Source organism: Chlorocebus sabaeus, chromosome 9 (genome assembly GCF_047675955.1).
Source record: "Chlorocebus sabaeus isolate Y175 chromosome 9, mChlSab1.0.hap1, whole genome shotgun sequence".
Lineage (NCBI taxonomy): Eukaryota > Metazoa > Chordata > Mammalia > Primates > Cercopithecidae > Chlorocebus > Chlorocebus sabaeus.
This window is the reverse complement of record NC_132912.1, coordinates 64436971-64454561: the sequence shown is the minus strand read 5'-3', so window position 1 is coordinate 64454561 and position 17591 is coordinate 64436971. Positions and strand designations below refer to the sequence as shown.

General features: G+C 44.3%; 1 protein-coding gene across 1 annotated transcript in view; it reads left to right on the top strand.

Moving 5' to 3' along the window:
- LRMDA (leucine rich melanocyte differentiation associated) overlaps positions 1 to 17591 on the top strand; it is a 1120905-nt gene that overhangs the window by 591084 nt on the left and 512230 nt on the right. Inside the window, exon 3 of the mRNA XM_073019038.1 lies at positions 8851 to 8979. Coding sequence (XP_072875139.1) covers positions 8851 to 8979 — 129 coding nt within the window. The remainder of the gene's footprint in view (positions 1 to 8850; positions 8980 to 17591) is intronic.

Below are 17591 nucleotides of genomic sequence, written 5' to 3'. Positions count from 1 at the left end.
GTGTATGTGTGTACAGAATTGTTATACCATCTCTGTGTACAAGATTGTATATTAACAGCAGTTTGTAAACTAGAACCACTAAGAAAGATGACTTTGATGATTCTTAACCATTAACATGGAAGAAAATGCCCAGAAAGGCTTGGTACAAATTAAAATTTGTGTGGAAAATGGTGAGGACCATATGGATGACTTTTAATTTTCATGCATGAGATCTTGGTGTGTGTACCATATTACATTGTGACTTAATTTGCAGTACTTAAATGTATAGCATGAAAATTGTACTGGCTCATTAGATACCTGCCTACAATATTATTTTTAATTCCTGCATAGTATTTTATGATACAGATCTATTGAGCTTTATTTAATCATTCTTCAATCCTTGGGCATTTGGGCTTGTTTGCAGTTATTGTAAATAATGCTGTAGTGAACATACTTGTACATAAACTTATACACATCTTTGATATTTACTGAATAAATTATTGGAATTGGAATTGGTGGATGAAAAGGTAATTATTTTTAAGACTTTTAATATAAATTACGATCCAGCAATTTCACTGTCTCATTAGTCTTGCATTTGTTTGAAGTAAAAGCTTGACAAAACTATCTTAAATCTTAAAATCTAAGAAAAGGATGTAACTATTTTTATTTGAATATTCTAGATTCCTAATAAAGCTGAAAATTTCTCCCATATTTTTATTATTGACAAATTTCCTTGTGAATTTTCCATCCAAGGTTTTTGATCATTTTTCTGTTAGAGCTTCATGTTTTCCTTAATGATTTATAAAAGCTCTTTCCATGTTGAGGGTGTTAAATCTTAGACTGTTAGAGGGGTTGAAAATATTTTCCCAATTTTCATTTGCCTTTTAATTTTTTTCAGTAAATATTTTTGGATAGTTGAACTTTATTATTTAGTTTACATTAGACATTGTGAAATTTCATCTTATTGAGCTGAAACAATGGTTGATTCTAACAGAATCATTTTGGATCCTACTGTATCTTTCTTAATATCTCTTTAGGGTCCTGTGCCCCATAAATGTGATAAATATCTCCTTAACCAAGTCACTGGCAAAAAACAAAAACAATAAAAAAAAAAAAAAAAAACAGGGTCAAAATCCCTAGAATCTACCCATAGAGCAATTTGAGCCATTAATCAGTATTCTTCAGGTACATTTTTGAAGCAGTTATGACTCTACCTAAGATTGTCATTTTCTAGCCTACTTTTTGCCTTCCTGTCACAAAGATATTATGAGAAGCTTATTCAAAGCCTCTTTTTTTTTTTTTTTTTTTTTTTTTTTTTTTTTTTTTTGAGACAGAGTCTTGCTCTGTTGCTAGGCCGGAGTACAGTGGCACGATCTCAGCTCACTGTCACCTCCGCCTCCTAGGTTCAAGTGATTCTCCTGCCTCAGCCTCCAGAATAGCTGGGACTATAGGCGCACACCACCACGCCCAGCTAATTTTTGTATTTTTAGTAGAGACGAGGTTTCACCATGTTGGCCAGGATGGTCTCAATCTCTTGACCTTGTGATCCACCCTCCTCGGCCTCCCACAGTGCTGGGATTACAGGCATGAACCACCATGCCTGGCCAACCATTTTGAACTCTGAATACAATATATATCTTCTTTATTCCTACATGAGTATCTCCATTAACAACTGGTCTCGCAAAACTTTTCTTTAATGTGCAGAATCTGCCTGTTTGAGAATCTATATTCTATTTTATTGACATATATATCCTACCTCATTCTACAAAGGGTTTGGGCTAGCTTATTAGAATCAATAAAATAAAAAAGCAATATATAGATAAATGAAATACCAAAGCTGTGAAAAAAGTATAAACCTTTACAAATGAAGTTAGAAAGCAGGTATGGTTATCATGAAGGATTACCTTTTTACACTGGGTCACAGTTTACCTCTGAGCTTCTTGGTAGCAAAAGTAAAAAGGATAACATGATCAGATACATTATTCATGTTGTCCTACAGCAAGCAAATACTGGTTCCTGAGAGTTATCATCTGACCAGAATTTCATATGGGTAATCATATAACCTCATGTGTCCAAAATAGGAGAATCTACCTTCTTACCTCCTTTTTCAAGTAACATTAATTCCAAGAGCTTCGAGCTCTTTATTCTCCATTACTAATTATTCATTACTCATTCTTTAGGCATCATATTTGAAAGTTTTGTTAGTATTCTTAGATATGGTACAGGGGGCTTCAGACCTAGTTAACTGTTAATACTTAAGCTTTTTGACTGGTCTTGGATTCAGGTCTCTCAGACGAGTGTTGAATTTTACTCTCTGCAGTTCAGGGATTATTCATCATGTTGGGGTCTCAGTAGAGCTTTGGGGTTGACTTTGACCCCAAAGTCATGTAACCCACTGCCTCTTTTTTTGTTGTTATTGTTTAGCAATGAAGTCTCGCTCTGTTGCCCAGGCTGGAGTGCAGTGACATGACCATAGTTCACTGTAGCCTGGACCTCCTGGGCTCAAGCGATTCTCTTGCCTCAGCCTACTGAATAGTTGGGACTGCAGGCTCACACCATCATACCAGGCTATTTTTTATGTTTTAGAAATGGTGTCTTACTATGTTGCCCAGGCTGGATGCAATCCCTTGTGATGTCAGTGTACACTCTGTTTCACATAGCCCGAACCTTTTTCACGTTCTTCTATTTCTTAAAGACATTTCTATTCATCTTGATACATTTATGGTGTGGATTAGTTAATTTATATAATTATTTGTGTGTGTGTGTGTGTGTGTGTGTGTGTGTGTGTATACATATATGGCTATGTGACTTGAATGGCCGAAAAATATACACAGCCAACTATACATACTATATATACTAATATATAACATGTATAATATATAGTAATATATAGAGTTACATATCTATGTCTTAATCCATACATTTAAGCATATAAAAAGAGTTTTATGGAAAAAAGAATGTCTCTTACAGGACTAGGCAAACAAATTATAAAAATGTATATGTATAAAAATGTCTGTGCCGGCCGAGCGTGGTGGCGCACGCCTGTAATCCCAGCACTTTGGGAGGCCGAGGCAGGCAGATTATGGGGCCAGGAGATTGAGACCATCCTGGCCAACATGGTGAAACCCCGTCTCTACTAAAATTACAAAAATTAGCTGGGCTTGGTGATGCATGCCTGTAATGCCAGCTACTCGGGAGGCTGAGGCAGGAGAATCACTTGAACCCAGGAGGCGGAGGTTGCAGTGAGCGAGATTGCACCACTGCACTCCAGCCTAGTGACGGAGTGAGACTCCGTCTCAAAAAAATAAAAATGTCTGTGCTGCCACTGGACCATTTAGTGGGATATGAGTGGTCACATCATACCTCACCAATTCTGTTTTCTCCCTTCATTTTCCACCAGGTGACTTTTGGTCCCTTGTCCTGTCCTTGTAGCTTTTGCCATGCCTTTGTGGGAAGTTGATTTGCAGACATTTCCCAAGGAGCTGCTGTGTGCCAGGCACTGCAGTTGGAGTGGTGGGGGGAGTATAGGAGAGGAACAAGTTACTATTTCAGCTCTCAAGGGTGATGTTGAAACAATTTAACAACTGTACTGTCCAATTAGAATGGATGCTGGCTGGAGCAGGGTCTATGGTACCCCTGGGCTGTGGTGGGCATCGGCCTCCTAGTTTCTGGATTATGAAGAGGTCTGGGGGTGCCAAGGAGTGGCTAGGGTAACAGGAAGGGCACTCAGAGCTGCAATTATTTACCTACTGAAGGAGGTATTTAAATATTTTAATATTGAGAACTGGTATTCCCGTGCAGACTTGCTGAATGTTAGTTACTCTTTCCTGATCTCAGCCACGTGGCCCCAGGGAAATCATGAGGAAGCATTCTGGCCTCTGAAAGAATAGGAGTCGAGAGGCTGCCCTCCTAGCCACTGGCCAGTGCGCTGGTCCTGCTCTCTGTCCCATGCTTGGGTTTATTGGCTGTTTTTTTTCTCAGACACTCCCAGGCTGTGGCTGAACAGTGCTCAGTGAATGAGGCAGTACTGAGCCCTCACTGTACACTTAACAGCTTTCTGGAAGTATGGAGGCTGCAGGGAGATCCCCTCTTAGAGGGGCCTGGGCGGGCAGAAATCATCAGAGAGATCCATACAGAACAGGCAGCAGCCGGCCCTTTCAGGTCTGGGGACCTAGCCAGGGTGGTAGACATCAAACCCAGGTTAGGCCTTCTAGAACTTCCATGGCCACCCCATTTTCTCAGTTAAAAATATGGGCAGGGGGCCGGGCGTGGTGGCTCAAGCCTATAATCCCAGCACTTTGGGAGGCCGAGACGGGCAGATCACAAGGTCAGGAGATCGAGACCATCCTGGCTAACATGGTGAAACCCCATCTCTACTAAAAATACAAAAAACTAGCTGGGCGAGGTGGCAGGCACCTGTAGTCCCAGCTACTCGGGAAGCTGAGGCAGGAGAATGGCGTAAACCTGGGAGGCGGAGCTTGCAGTGAGCTGAGATCGTGCCACTGCACTCCAGCCTGGGTGACAGAGTGAGACTCTGTCTCACAAAAAAAAAAAAAAAATATATATATATATATATATATATATATATATATATATATATATGCAGGGATATTTAGAGTCGAGGAATTAGGTAAAGACCTCTGTGGAGATCGTGCTTTCTCGATTGGCTTGAGAACATCCTAGCCTTTGCTCCTGGATTTGGGGCCAAATATAGTCCCAAAGAGACAGACACTTTTGTTTTAGGGTCTGTGGTCAGCTGTTCCCCCTGTTCACTGCCCATCTCATGTTGGCGCAACCCTATCACCCCCGGTATAGGCTGGAACTGAGGGAGGAGAGATTGAATTCTCAGCATAGCCTAGATCCAAGGATTGATCCAGGGGTTCTGGAAGCATCCTCTGGTGGTTTTTGTGGTACAATGTCCTGGCTGGTGTTTGGCTGGGCAAGGGGCAGGGAGGAATGGCTACAAATTAGAGGCTCCTGCCCAAGCCTGCCAGCCCTACCCAGGCCTGGGTCCTGGCTCTTCCCCTCCATTCTGGTGAGTGGCTCATTTGCAGGGAAAGGATGAAGGTCACTGATTTGTGCCCACCCAGGAGCAGAAGGGACTGGGGCTCAAGGGGTGGCCCTTCTGTGGGGCCCCTGGCCCCCAACCCAAGGTCCCCCCATGCCAGCCACTGGCCTGGCCTGGGCAGGGCTGCATGCCCGTTCAGCGCTGCTGTTTTCATAAGCTAATGAGGGCAGAGTGTGAGCCACAGGCGATGATGTTGGGATATTAACTCTGACAGGAAGCTTGATCATAATTATCTTAACGAGGATAGGGTTAATTACAGTGGAAACTTAAAAGTTCTCTCCGTTTGAATCCACTGGAGCCCAATGCGTTGTGATGTTTTGTCATTTTGATGTGACTTTGGAAAAGGCACTGGGATGCTCCCAGCAGCCGCTGCAGCTCCTGGGGGAGCCCAGGCAGAGCCCTGGGAATGAGGGAAGGAGGTAAGAGGATGGTACCTGTGCGTGAGATCCTGGCTGCATTGCTGCTGGTGGAGGGGGAGGCAGGCAGCCTGCAGGGGGTTCCAGGGGTGCTGATGAGGTTTCCAGAACAATCCAGGCCTGGATGATCTCCCTCCAGCTGGCTGTGCCTAGGTCCTGGGTGAAACCTTGCTCTCTCCTACCAGCCCCCAGTCCATACCTCAGACATCGCACTGCTCCAGGAAGCTGGCGAGTGATGCTGGACTGACGGTCGGCGTCTCCACGGGGGATCTGGTTTTGGGGTGCATTTTGCTGTCCATACACAAAATGATAGCAGACAAATTGTCATTTTATTTAACAGCACATATTTGCAGGCATCTGGCATATAGGGGAATGAACTCAAAGATCTACACACATATTTTTTCTCCTATTTCTCCCTAGAAAACAACAGTAAAAAAAAAAAAAAAAGAAAAAAAAATCAACGTAAAGGGTAAAGCCACCTCCTTCCAGGTGTATGTGTATTGTCATCCATGTACCAGCTGGGACCCCCAAAACCTGTCCTCCCCAGTACCTCCATTCACTATGTTCTCTGCCCCCTGACTTCGGTGCCCTGGCCCTCAGCTCTGGATCTAGCTGATTAAATCCCCAGGAGCACACCACACTGATAACATGAAAACAGGGATTTACTCATTAGCAGTCACCCATGTAATATGGTTCTCTTTTTACTGAGCAGCTAATAACATCACATGGCAAAAAGAGTCTCAAAACCAGACAGGTGACAGGGGATTCGAGACTGATCTTCCCAGCTCTTCTGGGAGGTTTCACTCTGGTGTGGGGTTCTGCCCCATAGCCCACCCTGCAAGGGAAGAAAGGCTGTCTGGATGGAGGTGGGCGCTTCCTTGGTGCTCCTGGGCTCTCCCCATCTTCATGCTGTGTCATTTTGCTTTATGCCTCCCTGGAGCACTTTTGGAAAGGAGCTTTCTTCTGCTTGCCAGTTGCCAACCATTTGCTGATTCTCATCAGAAGAGTCTAATATTTGCATAACATAACTTAGGAACAATGTATTTGGATGCTGCCTTTGAGCAGAGCCCAACTGATGTTTGTGCACGAAGGTCTTATTAGCCACCCGTAAGGCTCCCTAAGGGGAAGTGGCCTCACCTCCCCTAGTGGCAAACAGGCCCAGTCCTGAGAAGCCTTTTGGCACATCACTCCCTAACCCCTAGTGAAGGGACTTCAGAAGAGCCCGAAAGTCCCCTGCACAAGCCTGACTTCCTGCACACCTCCTCTGTGGGTTTGTTCATGGGCCTGTCCACTGCATTCCAAACACACCCCCAGGGTCAGGGCGTCAGGAAACAAAACAGTGAATAAAAGGAGGAAGGAAAAGAAAAAAAAAAAAAAAAACAGCGTATGCTACTAACCAGTTAGCCATCCTTCGCTTATTCTTTACAAGATCCTATGAGCTGGAAGGAACACAGAACAGTAGAGTTCAGATGGGCTATTGACAGGCCCGAATTAACACAACAGGAAATGGAGGAGCGGAGGCAAAGTCCCAAACCTTCCTGCCTAGTTGTGCGTACATTGTGGGTTTTTACAATTTTTTTTGTTTGTATTTTTTGTGGGTACATAGCAGGTAGAGATGTTTATGGGTCACATGAGATATTTTGATACAGGCATGCAATATGTAATCATCACATCAGGATAAATGGGATATCCAGCCCTTCAAGCATTTATCCTCATAAGTTGTATTTTGCCTCTAGGAACCAAGAGGCAAAAGAGAAAGGAGGAGGAAATGAAATGCGATGACCTCTGGACCCCTGCTCCAAAATGTGTCCTCCCTTGGTGGGACTGGCAGTGTTGGTTGGAGGAGCAGGCATGCTCTGGGAGTCAAGTCCTGGGTGGGACCATCCCGAGGTCTGGCAGGAATGGAATATGCAGGCAGAGCTCTGGGCCCAGTGGAATCTACAGATTTAATTACAACACATTTTACACCTCGCAAGTATTGACTCCCTATTTTGGAGTCCTCTTGGCAGAGATCCCACAAGGGAGCTATGGATGCCTTGGGAAAGCTCTGGTGCTGAAGTTCACACTCACAGCAGATGTGCAGACATTGCACACACAAGCACACGGGGCTCTAATGGAAGCGCTATCAGTAAATGAATAAATAGTGTGGACAACTCATCTCCCTGATTCGTCATTTTATAGAATAGCCAGGCATCCCATACGAGTCTCTCTCCGGTCCACATCGTAGCTCAGCTGTCAGCCTGTGCAGGCTCAGCACATCTCCCGGGTCTGGCAGGTGAACGAGCTGGGAGTCTGTGTCTCTGTGTAAGCCCCTCCGCCGGCCGGCTTGCTTTAATTAATGTCTGTGTGCGCCCAGGCAAGCACTTGTGCACAACTACCCCGTGTCACCTTCACCCCCAACACTCATGAGAGCCCATAAAATTAAGAGTTAACTTTCAGCGATGTGTATAAGCAAGGCTATTTTTCCCTTTCTGTTTTTTTTTTTTTCCTGGAGTCGGGTACTTAATTCTCTCAGTTGCCTTTTTATTTACTGCCTCAACATCTACAGGGTTGCACTCTACACTTCTTTCAAAAATTAAGTGAGAAATCCACTTTCCATAAATTAAAACAGTAACTTCAGGCCAGGAGCTTTGAAGCAGCAATTCTGCCAACCCCTGTCTCCCCACCCGCAGCAAAAACAAATACAAAGAAATAATAAAAGAAAAAGGCCTCTCAGACCGGAGTGATTATGTAATTCCACAGATGCCTTGCCTTTGGGGCAGCCACTGGGACGCTGGGCAGAAGCAAATTAAGTGATTAGTAAAGAAAAAAGGCAGAGGAAAAAAAAAAAGTCAAAGGATGTGAACGCAGAGAAAGGAAGCCTTCCCTGCCGTTTCCCCCACGACTGTACAGAGGAGAACCGCTAAGAAATGATACTTGAAGTTATATTTATTATTGTAAGAGGGTATGATATTTCTGGGCAGGAATGATGGATGACAACTTGAATTTGTGTCCAGGGAATGAAGGTGAACTGTGACAGAGTTATTTATCTTGGGAATGGAGGTTAGGGTCAGCCGAGGCTGGGTGCCTGAAGGCACAAGACATTGACAAATTTATCCTGCAGGCCGTATCTGAAGCCCTTTGTTTTGGATCCTGGCTACTCACTAAGTGACCCTCATCCTTCATGTTGGCAATGCGTGAAGGATGCGGTGGGTGCCAGCGGCCCCTTCTCCCCCGCCGCCCCCGCCCCGACTCCTGCTACTAATTCTTGTCATTCACTTTGCTGACAGGCACCAAGCCCAAACTATTCCCAGTCCTGAAAGGGAAGGTTAAAATATTTATTTCGGCTCATAATGGCCTCCCTGATTTAGTGCAGGATCATTTTTCCTGTTGCCTTTGTCATTGCAGGTCACTGGAAGGACTGAGCGCATTCAGGAGCCTGGAGGAACTCATCTTGGACAACAATCAGCTAGGGGACGACCTTGTGTTGCCAGGGTTACCCAGACTGCATACCTTAACCCTCAACAAGAACCGAATATCCTTTCCTCTGCCCGCTGCCCCCACTCCCCACCCAGCCCCACAGTCGTCCCCCCACCCCACCCTGCACAAATACCTGCAAAATGTCAAATGAGTTTTATGTGTCAGCTAAATTAAAGTATGTGAAATACAGTTCGTGGGCAGACAAAGCATTCTGTCTTCTGGCACTCGGGACACTTCAGAGTAATTTATTATAGGTCATTCATAAATGAAACGCACCATTATATCTTCCTGTTGCTCCATTTTAGTGTAGGGATCTAAGTTATGGCTGTGAAGAAATCTTTTTAATAGATAAAAATAGAGAAAGAAAATAATGTCACCGCCGCAGAGGCGGCGAAGCCCTGTCTGTTTGCTTGGGCTTGTGTGGGAGGGCGACCTCTGGTGGGAAGTCCTGTGTAATGCCACTAACAAACCGTCTCCTCGGAGGTTTCTGGAAGGCTCTGGGGCAGGCTCAGGGAACGGTTTTGGTGGGGGAAAGGAGCTAAGGTGGCAGAGACATATGAAGCCCAGGCCTGGCTATGACCTCACTGGTGGATACCATGCTAGGCTGGTGATGAGAGGCCTAGGGGACCCATGATAGTGTACGGCCTTCCCTACGGAGGCAAGGCCCTAGCCAGCCTAGGGTGAGACTTCCAGACACTAGTTGCTCTGGATTCTGTAGTGGGGATGGAATCAGGGAACCCTTGCTGCGACCTAAGACCCATAGGTCCTGCAATGTCAGTGTGGTGGATTACCCGGCACTAGAATGCCAGCTCAATAGGACAGGGAGTTTCCTTGGTTTTGTTAACTCCTCTGTTCTTCACACAAAGAATAGTGCCTGGCACCAAGTACAAGCTCAGTAAATATTTGTGGGATGAATGCATGATTATCATTAGCTGTTCCTTATTGAGCACTCCTAGGGATGAGGCATGGTGCTGGGTTCTTTATGTGTGTTGTTATTCATCCTTACCAAGCCCTGTGAGAAGGGTGTGTCTTTTCCATTTATCTAGACATGGAAAGAGGTGAGGCGTAGGCACACAGCCAGACATTAACAAGATGCTATGTCCCGGATGATTCAGTGTCAACTGTGTTGTGTCCAAAGTCCAATGTCTGCATTCTACTGTGTTGCTTCAGACTTGGTGGTCCAATGGCTTTGTTTTATTGGATGGAACATTTGAGACCTGGAGTAGTTAAATCACTTGTTCACATTCATACAATAAATTAGAAATAGAAAAGGAACCATGGCATTTTCCTCTAGAATATAAAATAAAATCAGATATACATGTAAGGTTTAGCACATATACATATGCCAGCATTTAAGAGTGATTTGCAGAAGTATTTGTTAGCTACTGTTTATACTTCAAGCCATAAGTTAATGTTTTCTTCATTCTCTAAGATATTGTCTCAGTCAGCTCTTGCTGCTATAGCACAATACCATACATGAGGTGGCTTAAACAACAAACATTTATTTCTCACAGTCTGGAGGCTGGAGGTTTGTGATCAGGATGCCAGCATGGTTGGCTTCTTGGTGAAGATACTTTCTCGCTGCATCATCACATAGCAGAGAGAGAGAAAGCAAGCTTTTTCAAGTCGCTTCTTATAGGGGCACTGATCCCATCAGAGGGATCTACCCTTATGACCTAATCACCTCTCAAAGGCCTCATCTCCACATACCATCACTTTGGGGATTAGAATTTCAACATATGAATTTGAGGGGAGAACAAATATTCAGATCATAGTATTATAAATATGCTCCTTGTGGTCACTATTAATTGTCACTTTGATAGAAGTAGAAGGGGAGGGCCTGCAAGTAAATTCACAGTCTTTGTCATAATGAAATTTTGGTGTATTTTCCCCTCTTATATCCATTAGTCAACCAAGTTTCCCAATGACTGTTTGAAAAATATTGTAATCTTATGGCTTTCTAGGCTGTCTTACATGATCACTTGGCCAATATTCTCAAATCAATCAAGGACAGAAGGATTTTCAGACATATCCTATGTCCCAGGTCTCTGTAGAATATTAGATTCCATGGACTTTGGTTCACGTCTCAGCTTAATCATATTTAGCGGTGTGGCCTTGAGCAAGTTATCTTCTGTGAGCTTCTGTTTCTCATTTTTAAAGAAATACATTGGACTGGATGATGGTTTTATTCTCTGTATTGCTGTCACCAGAGATAAGCAGGCCTCTTGGCTTCAGAGTGCTGAGAGGTGTTCTGTCTTTGGTTGAGTCCTTTCCCTATTCTGTGCCTCTGCTTCTCCCATCTGTAGCAGTAATGCTAAGGGAGTAATGGTAATAGCCTAGGAGGGACTGAAGCAGAAGACACTGTGTGGCTATAAACCTGACTGGTGATATCACTGTGCTGTTGTAGCACATTTCTTTTCAGTGAATGTTCTAAACAGACTTCTTTCCTTTTTTTTCCTTTGCTCTACAAATGTGATTGTGAAGATCAACTTCCCCATCTACTTGACTCAGAAGTCACAGAGAAAGGTAGGTAAAAATCAGGCAATAACCACACATGTTCTCTTCTCAACCCAGCACTTCTGATGCCACTTTTTCAGCTAAATGACTCTCCTACCTAACTGTGAGAATGTTGCAGGCTTTCCAACAATTTCTATGTTCCATATTGTTATTGCTACCCCATGAAATGCTTTAGATATGGGCTCTGTACATTAGCTTTTGCTGCATAATAATCCACCCCAACATTTAGTGGCTTAAAACAGCAAATATGTATAATTCTATGGATCAGATGTTTGGCCAGGGCTCAGCAGGATGGTTCTTCTGCTGGTCTTACCCTGGGTCACTCATGCAGCCACATCTACCCGGAGGCTCAACTAGGGCTGGATGGTCTAAGATGACCTCACTCATACGTCTGGAGGTTGGTACTGGGTGTTGGCTAAACTACTTGTGTCTAACAGGATAGCATAAGGCACTTCACATGGGAGGAGTATTCTAACAGCACAAGCCCCGTAGTACAAGTAGTCTTCAAGTTCAACTTATATCATATGTGTTAATGTCCCGTGATGAAAGCAAGTCACATACCAACTGTAGAACAAATTGAGGAGGGGACTGCATAGAGTGTACATATAAAGAGGCATAACTCATTTCTGCAACAATCCTCCCAGGAGACCTTGGCATTAGCATCTTGTCTCCTTAAGATTTTACTTCATATTTGTGATAAAGGAAGCCCTAGAAACAAGTAACTATTGACCTCCTGAAAAAGTATTAGCTCTTTTGTGTAAATTGAATCTTTAAACATGTTAGGAAGCTTGCTGCCAAATGAGGTTTCATCTTGAATCCTTTTGTGAAATTTGCTTCATTTTTAATTTTTTTGGTTTGTTTTTTGGTATATGTAAAATGGTTATTCACCCCACCTACCACATAAAATCTAGACTTTTCCACTTTGGTTTGACTCACAGTTAAATGTGTCTATAATAATGCTGTAGGTTCCTAGACCCTGGCCACTTGGGTCATTGGCTTCTTTGATCCTTTAGCAAGAGGGAGTATCACACAGTGGTTAAGAACAACAGGCTCTGAAGGCAGACTTCCTGAGCTTCTACCCTAAACCTGCCACTTTTCTGCATGACCTTGGGCAAGTGATTTAACATCTCTATGTTTTGGTTTCCTTTGAAAATGCAGACAATGCTGGTACCCATCCCATAGGTTGTTTTGAAGATTATTCTAAATATCTCAGACATATTAGATTCTAGTAACATAGTAAGTGCTATGTAAGGGTTACTATTATTGTTGTTATTATTATCCTAGAGAATTGTGTAAACTCATCTGGTTTGACTTGGGTCACATTATAACCAAGGCCAGAGTACAGATATACTTCTGAGTGTAGAATGCTTCTTTGACTTGCACAATTTAATATTGCCCTAATGGCATTCCGTGAGTTGGGTACTGTTGGTGAATAATTCTTATTTTTATGGAAAAACTAGGAGTGCATGAGCTTTCTGAAGTCACGTAGATTGTCAGTAGTGGGGCTTAGTCTAGAACCCAGGTATGCTGATTCCCAGCTCCAGACTCTGAAACCCAAAGGAGCGGCAATCATTGTACAAGGAGAGGAGCCCAGATACAGGAGGAGTCAGCGTCCTGGGCCTGCTTCTGCAAGGTCCTGCTCCCAGCTGGGGCTGCCAGGAGTCCGCTCTTAAAAGAGATTCCAGAGCCCAGACCCAACATCTGGAAAATTCCTTCTGTGTTCATCAGTCAATGCCTTCCTGCCATCTGCATACCTCCTGCTGGACGTCCCATCTTTTTCCACCAGCCCTTTTTCTCATTGTGTTCAGTCCTCAGTATTGATGTCCTGCTCTGGTATATCTGAAAGCCTGGTTGTCTGAGATTACCTCTTCATTTCTTGGTTTGTAGGGATCTCATTTTCTTTCTTTGGTTCATTGAGTCTGGCCAGGTAATCACTGGCTATGGACTTGAACCCCTTCCCCACTGCTCTCTCTCTCTCTCTCTCTCTCTCACACACACACACACACACACACACACACACACACACACACACCCATCCATCCATGAGCATGCACACACCATCCCCGACTCTTCCACCAGGAGAGGTGGGATATTTGGTAATGGTCTCAGCCATATCATGTCTGAATAATCAACCCCAAGTAAGGTTGACCAACTGAAGATTCAGGAAAATGTAGGTACTTAACCTTTGCACAATCAAATGATTCTCCTCTACTTTCCTTTTGGCGTGTGTGGCGGTCACATAAGCAGATTTTATTTGGAATCGCACTTCATCTTCTGTCTCCCTTTTTGCTTCAGCACATGTACTGAATAGCCAATGAGTTTGAATTATAGTGCCAGCAGGAAGAAAGTATGGTGCTACATGTTACACAGCTGGGCTGTGGCACGGAGACCACTCCAGCAAGTCAAAGGTGGGACTGGAGTTCCCTTAGCCATTTGCTGTGTCATCTTAGAAAAGATTTGCTGTGTCATCTTAGGAAAGTCTCTACACCTTGTCAGGGGCCTCAGTTTCTTTATAAAATGGGTAACACACACTTCAGCATATTGTTGAGAGATTTAAATGGTATAATATGTGGGAAATCACTTTGTTAAAGACTTTACAATTTCTTGGCATATTTTACTGTTAGTCAATGCCTCGATGCTTCAAAAGAAGCAGCCCAAATTGGAAGGAAGGATCTGAGGTACACAGCACATAGCCCAGTGATGGCACCTGTGCTTTCCCACAGAAACATGTAGGAACCCTCATTTTCCAGTGGTTTAAATTTTGCTTTTGTGTTAGGAAATTATGAGTCACTTTTTCCTCTAGAAATACAGTTTCTTTAGGACCCGTGTTTAAATCCAGACTCTATCATGTACTGGCTGTGTGACCATTAACCCCTGTTTCCTTAATTGTTATTTGGGCACGACAAATTTCTGACATATGTGAATAAAAATGAGATATGTCATTATGCTGTATATTTAGTATTCAAAAACCCAGTATTAGGATTAGCTGTGGTTAAAATCATCCCAGTGGTTATGGAGGCTGCCCTTTGACCCGGAGCTGAGCCCAGAGGGAGGGATGTGTCCATTCTCACCTGGGAGACAACTTTGGACCCGCACAACTGGAACACCCTGGGAGGCTTCCCTCCTCCCTCATGCTCCAAACTTTCAAGGCAAGATGCTGCTTTGATCTTGGGCCTCTGCAGAAAATCTCCCTTGGCAAGCCTCCCCATGACAGCTGGGCTCTGCAATGGCAACTTTCTACAGACAACACTGAAAAAAATCTCAACGCTAAGTACCCCGGAGAAGACTTGCTGAGGGAAGCCAGGTGTGTGCCGGGAACCCAGCTGGAGAGAGATGAAACTGTGCCAGGTAGCTTCACATTTTTAAAAAAGGTACCCTTAGGATAATCCCTGAAATGATCCCCACTGCAGTGGTCTTGATTAGCCAGGGACACCAGGTTTCTTCCACAGATTGCCTCTGGTCAATTTTCTATGAATCTTGACAAAAAAGAAATGTGACAAGTTCTATCTTGGATCTCAAAACCAGGCAAGACAAGGCTGTGTTTGTCCTTGCTGACCCAGGAGATGAAGAAACCAATTAAAACTTCTCATGTTTTATCTTCTGGTGGTGCTATCAACATAAAGGTGAAGGGCTGGTCTACAGCATGCATGCAGGGAGGAGGTGCTAGTGCTTCCTGCTTGGTGTGGATTTGGGAGAAACCACCTGACTCAGCCAAATATATCATTTATAGTAGGTATATGAAAGGCTTAGGAAGATGGAGCTTCTGCCATACAAAATACCCAAAGGCAGGCAGGTTGTCTCTTAGAAATCTCTTGGATTCATTGGCAAAGGATGGCTGAAACTTCTTGGAACCTGCAGACCGCTTGCCCAAGAAAGTCCCATGATCAAAGCATTCAAATTATCCACTTCTTCATGGCCAAGGGCAGATTCAGGTTTTGCCCAGGGGCAGATCCAGGTTTTGGGGAGTGTGAAACCTCTGTAATTTGAGGGAGCCCTCTTAAAGACTATATAATTAGGAATGCAAAATTAGGTATGAAATGGATATTTATTTGGAATAGAACTGTATCAAAGGAAATTTTAAAATTTTAAGTTGATAAATTCCACAAATGTCAAAATACCTAGAAAAGTATCAATCTTTACTGAAGATATGCCTCTAGAGAAACTTTTTTCCTACTTTTTTCCTGCAAATTCTCTCATAGCTTCATTATTTGGTGAAATTTTGTAATTTTTTTCTAGAGAGAATAATTCCCTCTTTTAGCATAGTTGATCGAAAATTGATTTTTTAAAATAGTTTAGAAATGTTTCTTTCAGTTTCACCATTTGTTGTTGGTAGTTTCACCACTATATTATTGGTAAAACTTTTAGGATTATTACATGTTGGAGAAACTCTTACACATTTCTTTCATATATGATAGGAGTTGCATAAGATTTCAGGACATTTCAGCCGGGCACAGTGGCTCACACCTGTAATCCCAGCACTTTGGGAGGCTGAGGCAGGTGGATCTCCCGAGGTTAGGAGTTCGAGACCAGCCTGGCTGATCTCTACTAAAAATACAAAAATTAGCCGGGTGTGGTGGTGCGCACCTATAATCCCAGCTACTTGGGAGGCTGAGACAGGAGAATCGCTTGAACCCAGGAGGCAGAGGTTGTAGTGAGCTGAGATCACGCCATTGCACTCCAGCATGGGCGACAGAGTGAGACCTTGTCTCAAAAAAAAAAGATTTCAGGACATTTCAAGTTGTGTGTGTGTGTCGATATGTGGGCATGCATACATACACTTAACAACTGAATCTTAAATGTTCTTTGAATTGATGAGTTTGTTATTCATTTTGCCATCAGTTTTATGTTGGTCCCTGCATATTTGTATTAATATGGTGGATAGTAAGAGTATTACTGAAAGCCATTGCTACTGATACTGTTGGAACAATTTAACTAGACACAGAAGTGACTGCAAATTGTACAAATATTCCCCCACTGAGTCATAATTGTTAGTCCTATACAATGTCCCTTTAGGTGGGGATTACCATAGATACTCCCATTGTCACCCAACTGAAGGGAAAATGTGGTAGAAGAAGTCCTAGTGGAGCGAGACAGTGATCTCCACAGATTATAGTGTAAATTACCTACTTTTACCAAAAAAAAAAAAAAAAAAATTCACATGATCATGTGACTCTATTACCAGGGTCTTTCCCAGGGCATTGGAAGGGGCCTATGCAAGCAAGAAGCCCTTGACGCATGAGCTTTATTAGCTCCATGGTAGATCTACATGTGAAGGTTTACTCAACTTAATCTAGGCCTACTTCCCTGAACATGGTGAGAGGTGACAACCTGCTGTTGGCCCTCGCTTGCTCTCAGTGCCTCCTCAGACTCAGCGTCCACTCTGGCCACGCTTGAGGAGCCCTTCAGCCTGCTGCTGCACTGTGGGAGCCCCTCTCTGGGCTGGCTGAGGCTGGAGCCGGCTCCCTCTGCTTGCGGGGAGGTGTGGAGGCAGAGGCACGGGCGGGAACCAGGGCTGGCAGGCCAGCGTGAATTCTGGGTGGACACGGGCTTGGTGGGCCCTGCACTGGGAGCCGCCAGCCCACCAGCCCCCAGCAGTGAGGGGCTTAGCACCCAGGCCAGCAGCTGCAGAGGTTGCACCGGGTCCCCCCAGCACTGCCGGCAGCCTGCACCACCCTGGAATTGTCGCGGGGCCTCAGCTGCCTGCTGCGGGGCAGGGCTGGAGACCTGCAGCCCGCCATGCCCGAGCCCCTCACAGTGGGCTCCTGCATGGCCCGAGCCTCCCTGTGCGTGCCATCCCCTCCTCTGTGGAGCCAGGTGCCATCAACCACCCAAGGGCTGAGCAGTGCAGGCGAACTGCATGGGACTGGTGGGCAGCTGTGCCCCTGTCCTGGTGTGGTATCCCATAGGGGAAGCCAGCTAGGTTCCTGAGTCAGATGGGGACTTGGAGAACTTTCATATCTAGCCTTAGGATTGTAGATGCACCAAACAGCACTCTGTATTTAGCTAATCTGGTGGGGACTTGGAGAACTTTTATGTCTAGCTAAAGGATTGTAGATGCACCAATCAGCACTCTACGTCTAGCTCAAGGTGTGTAAACGCACCAATCAGTGCTCTGTGTCTAGCTAATCTAGCGGGGACTTGGAGAAATTTTA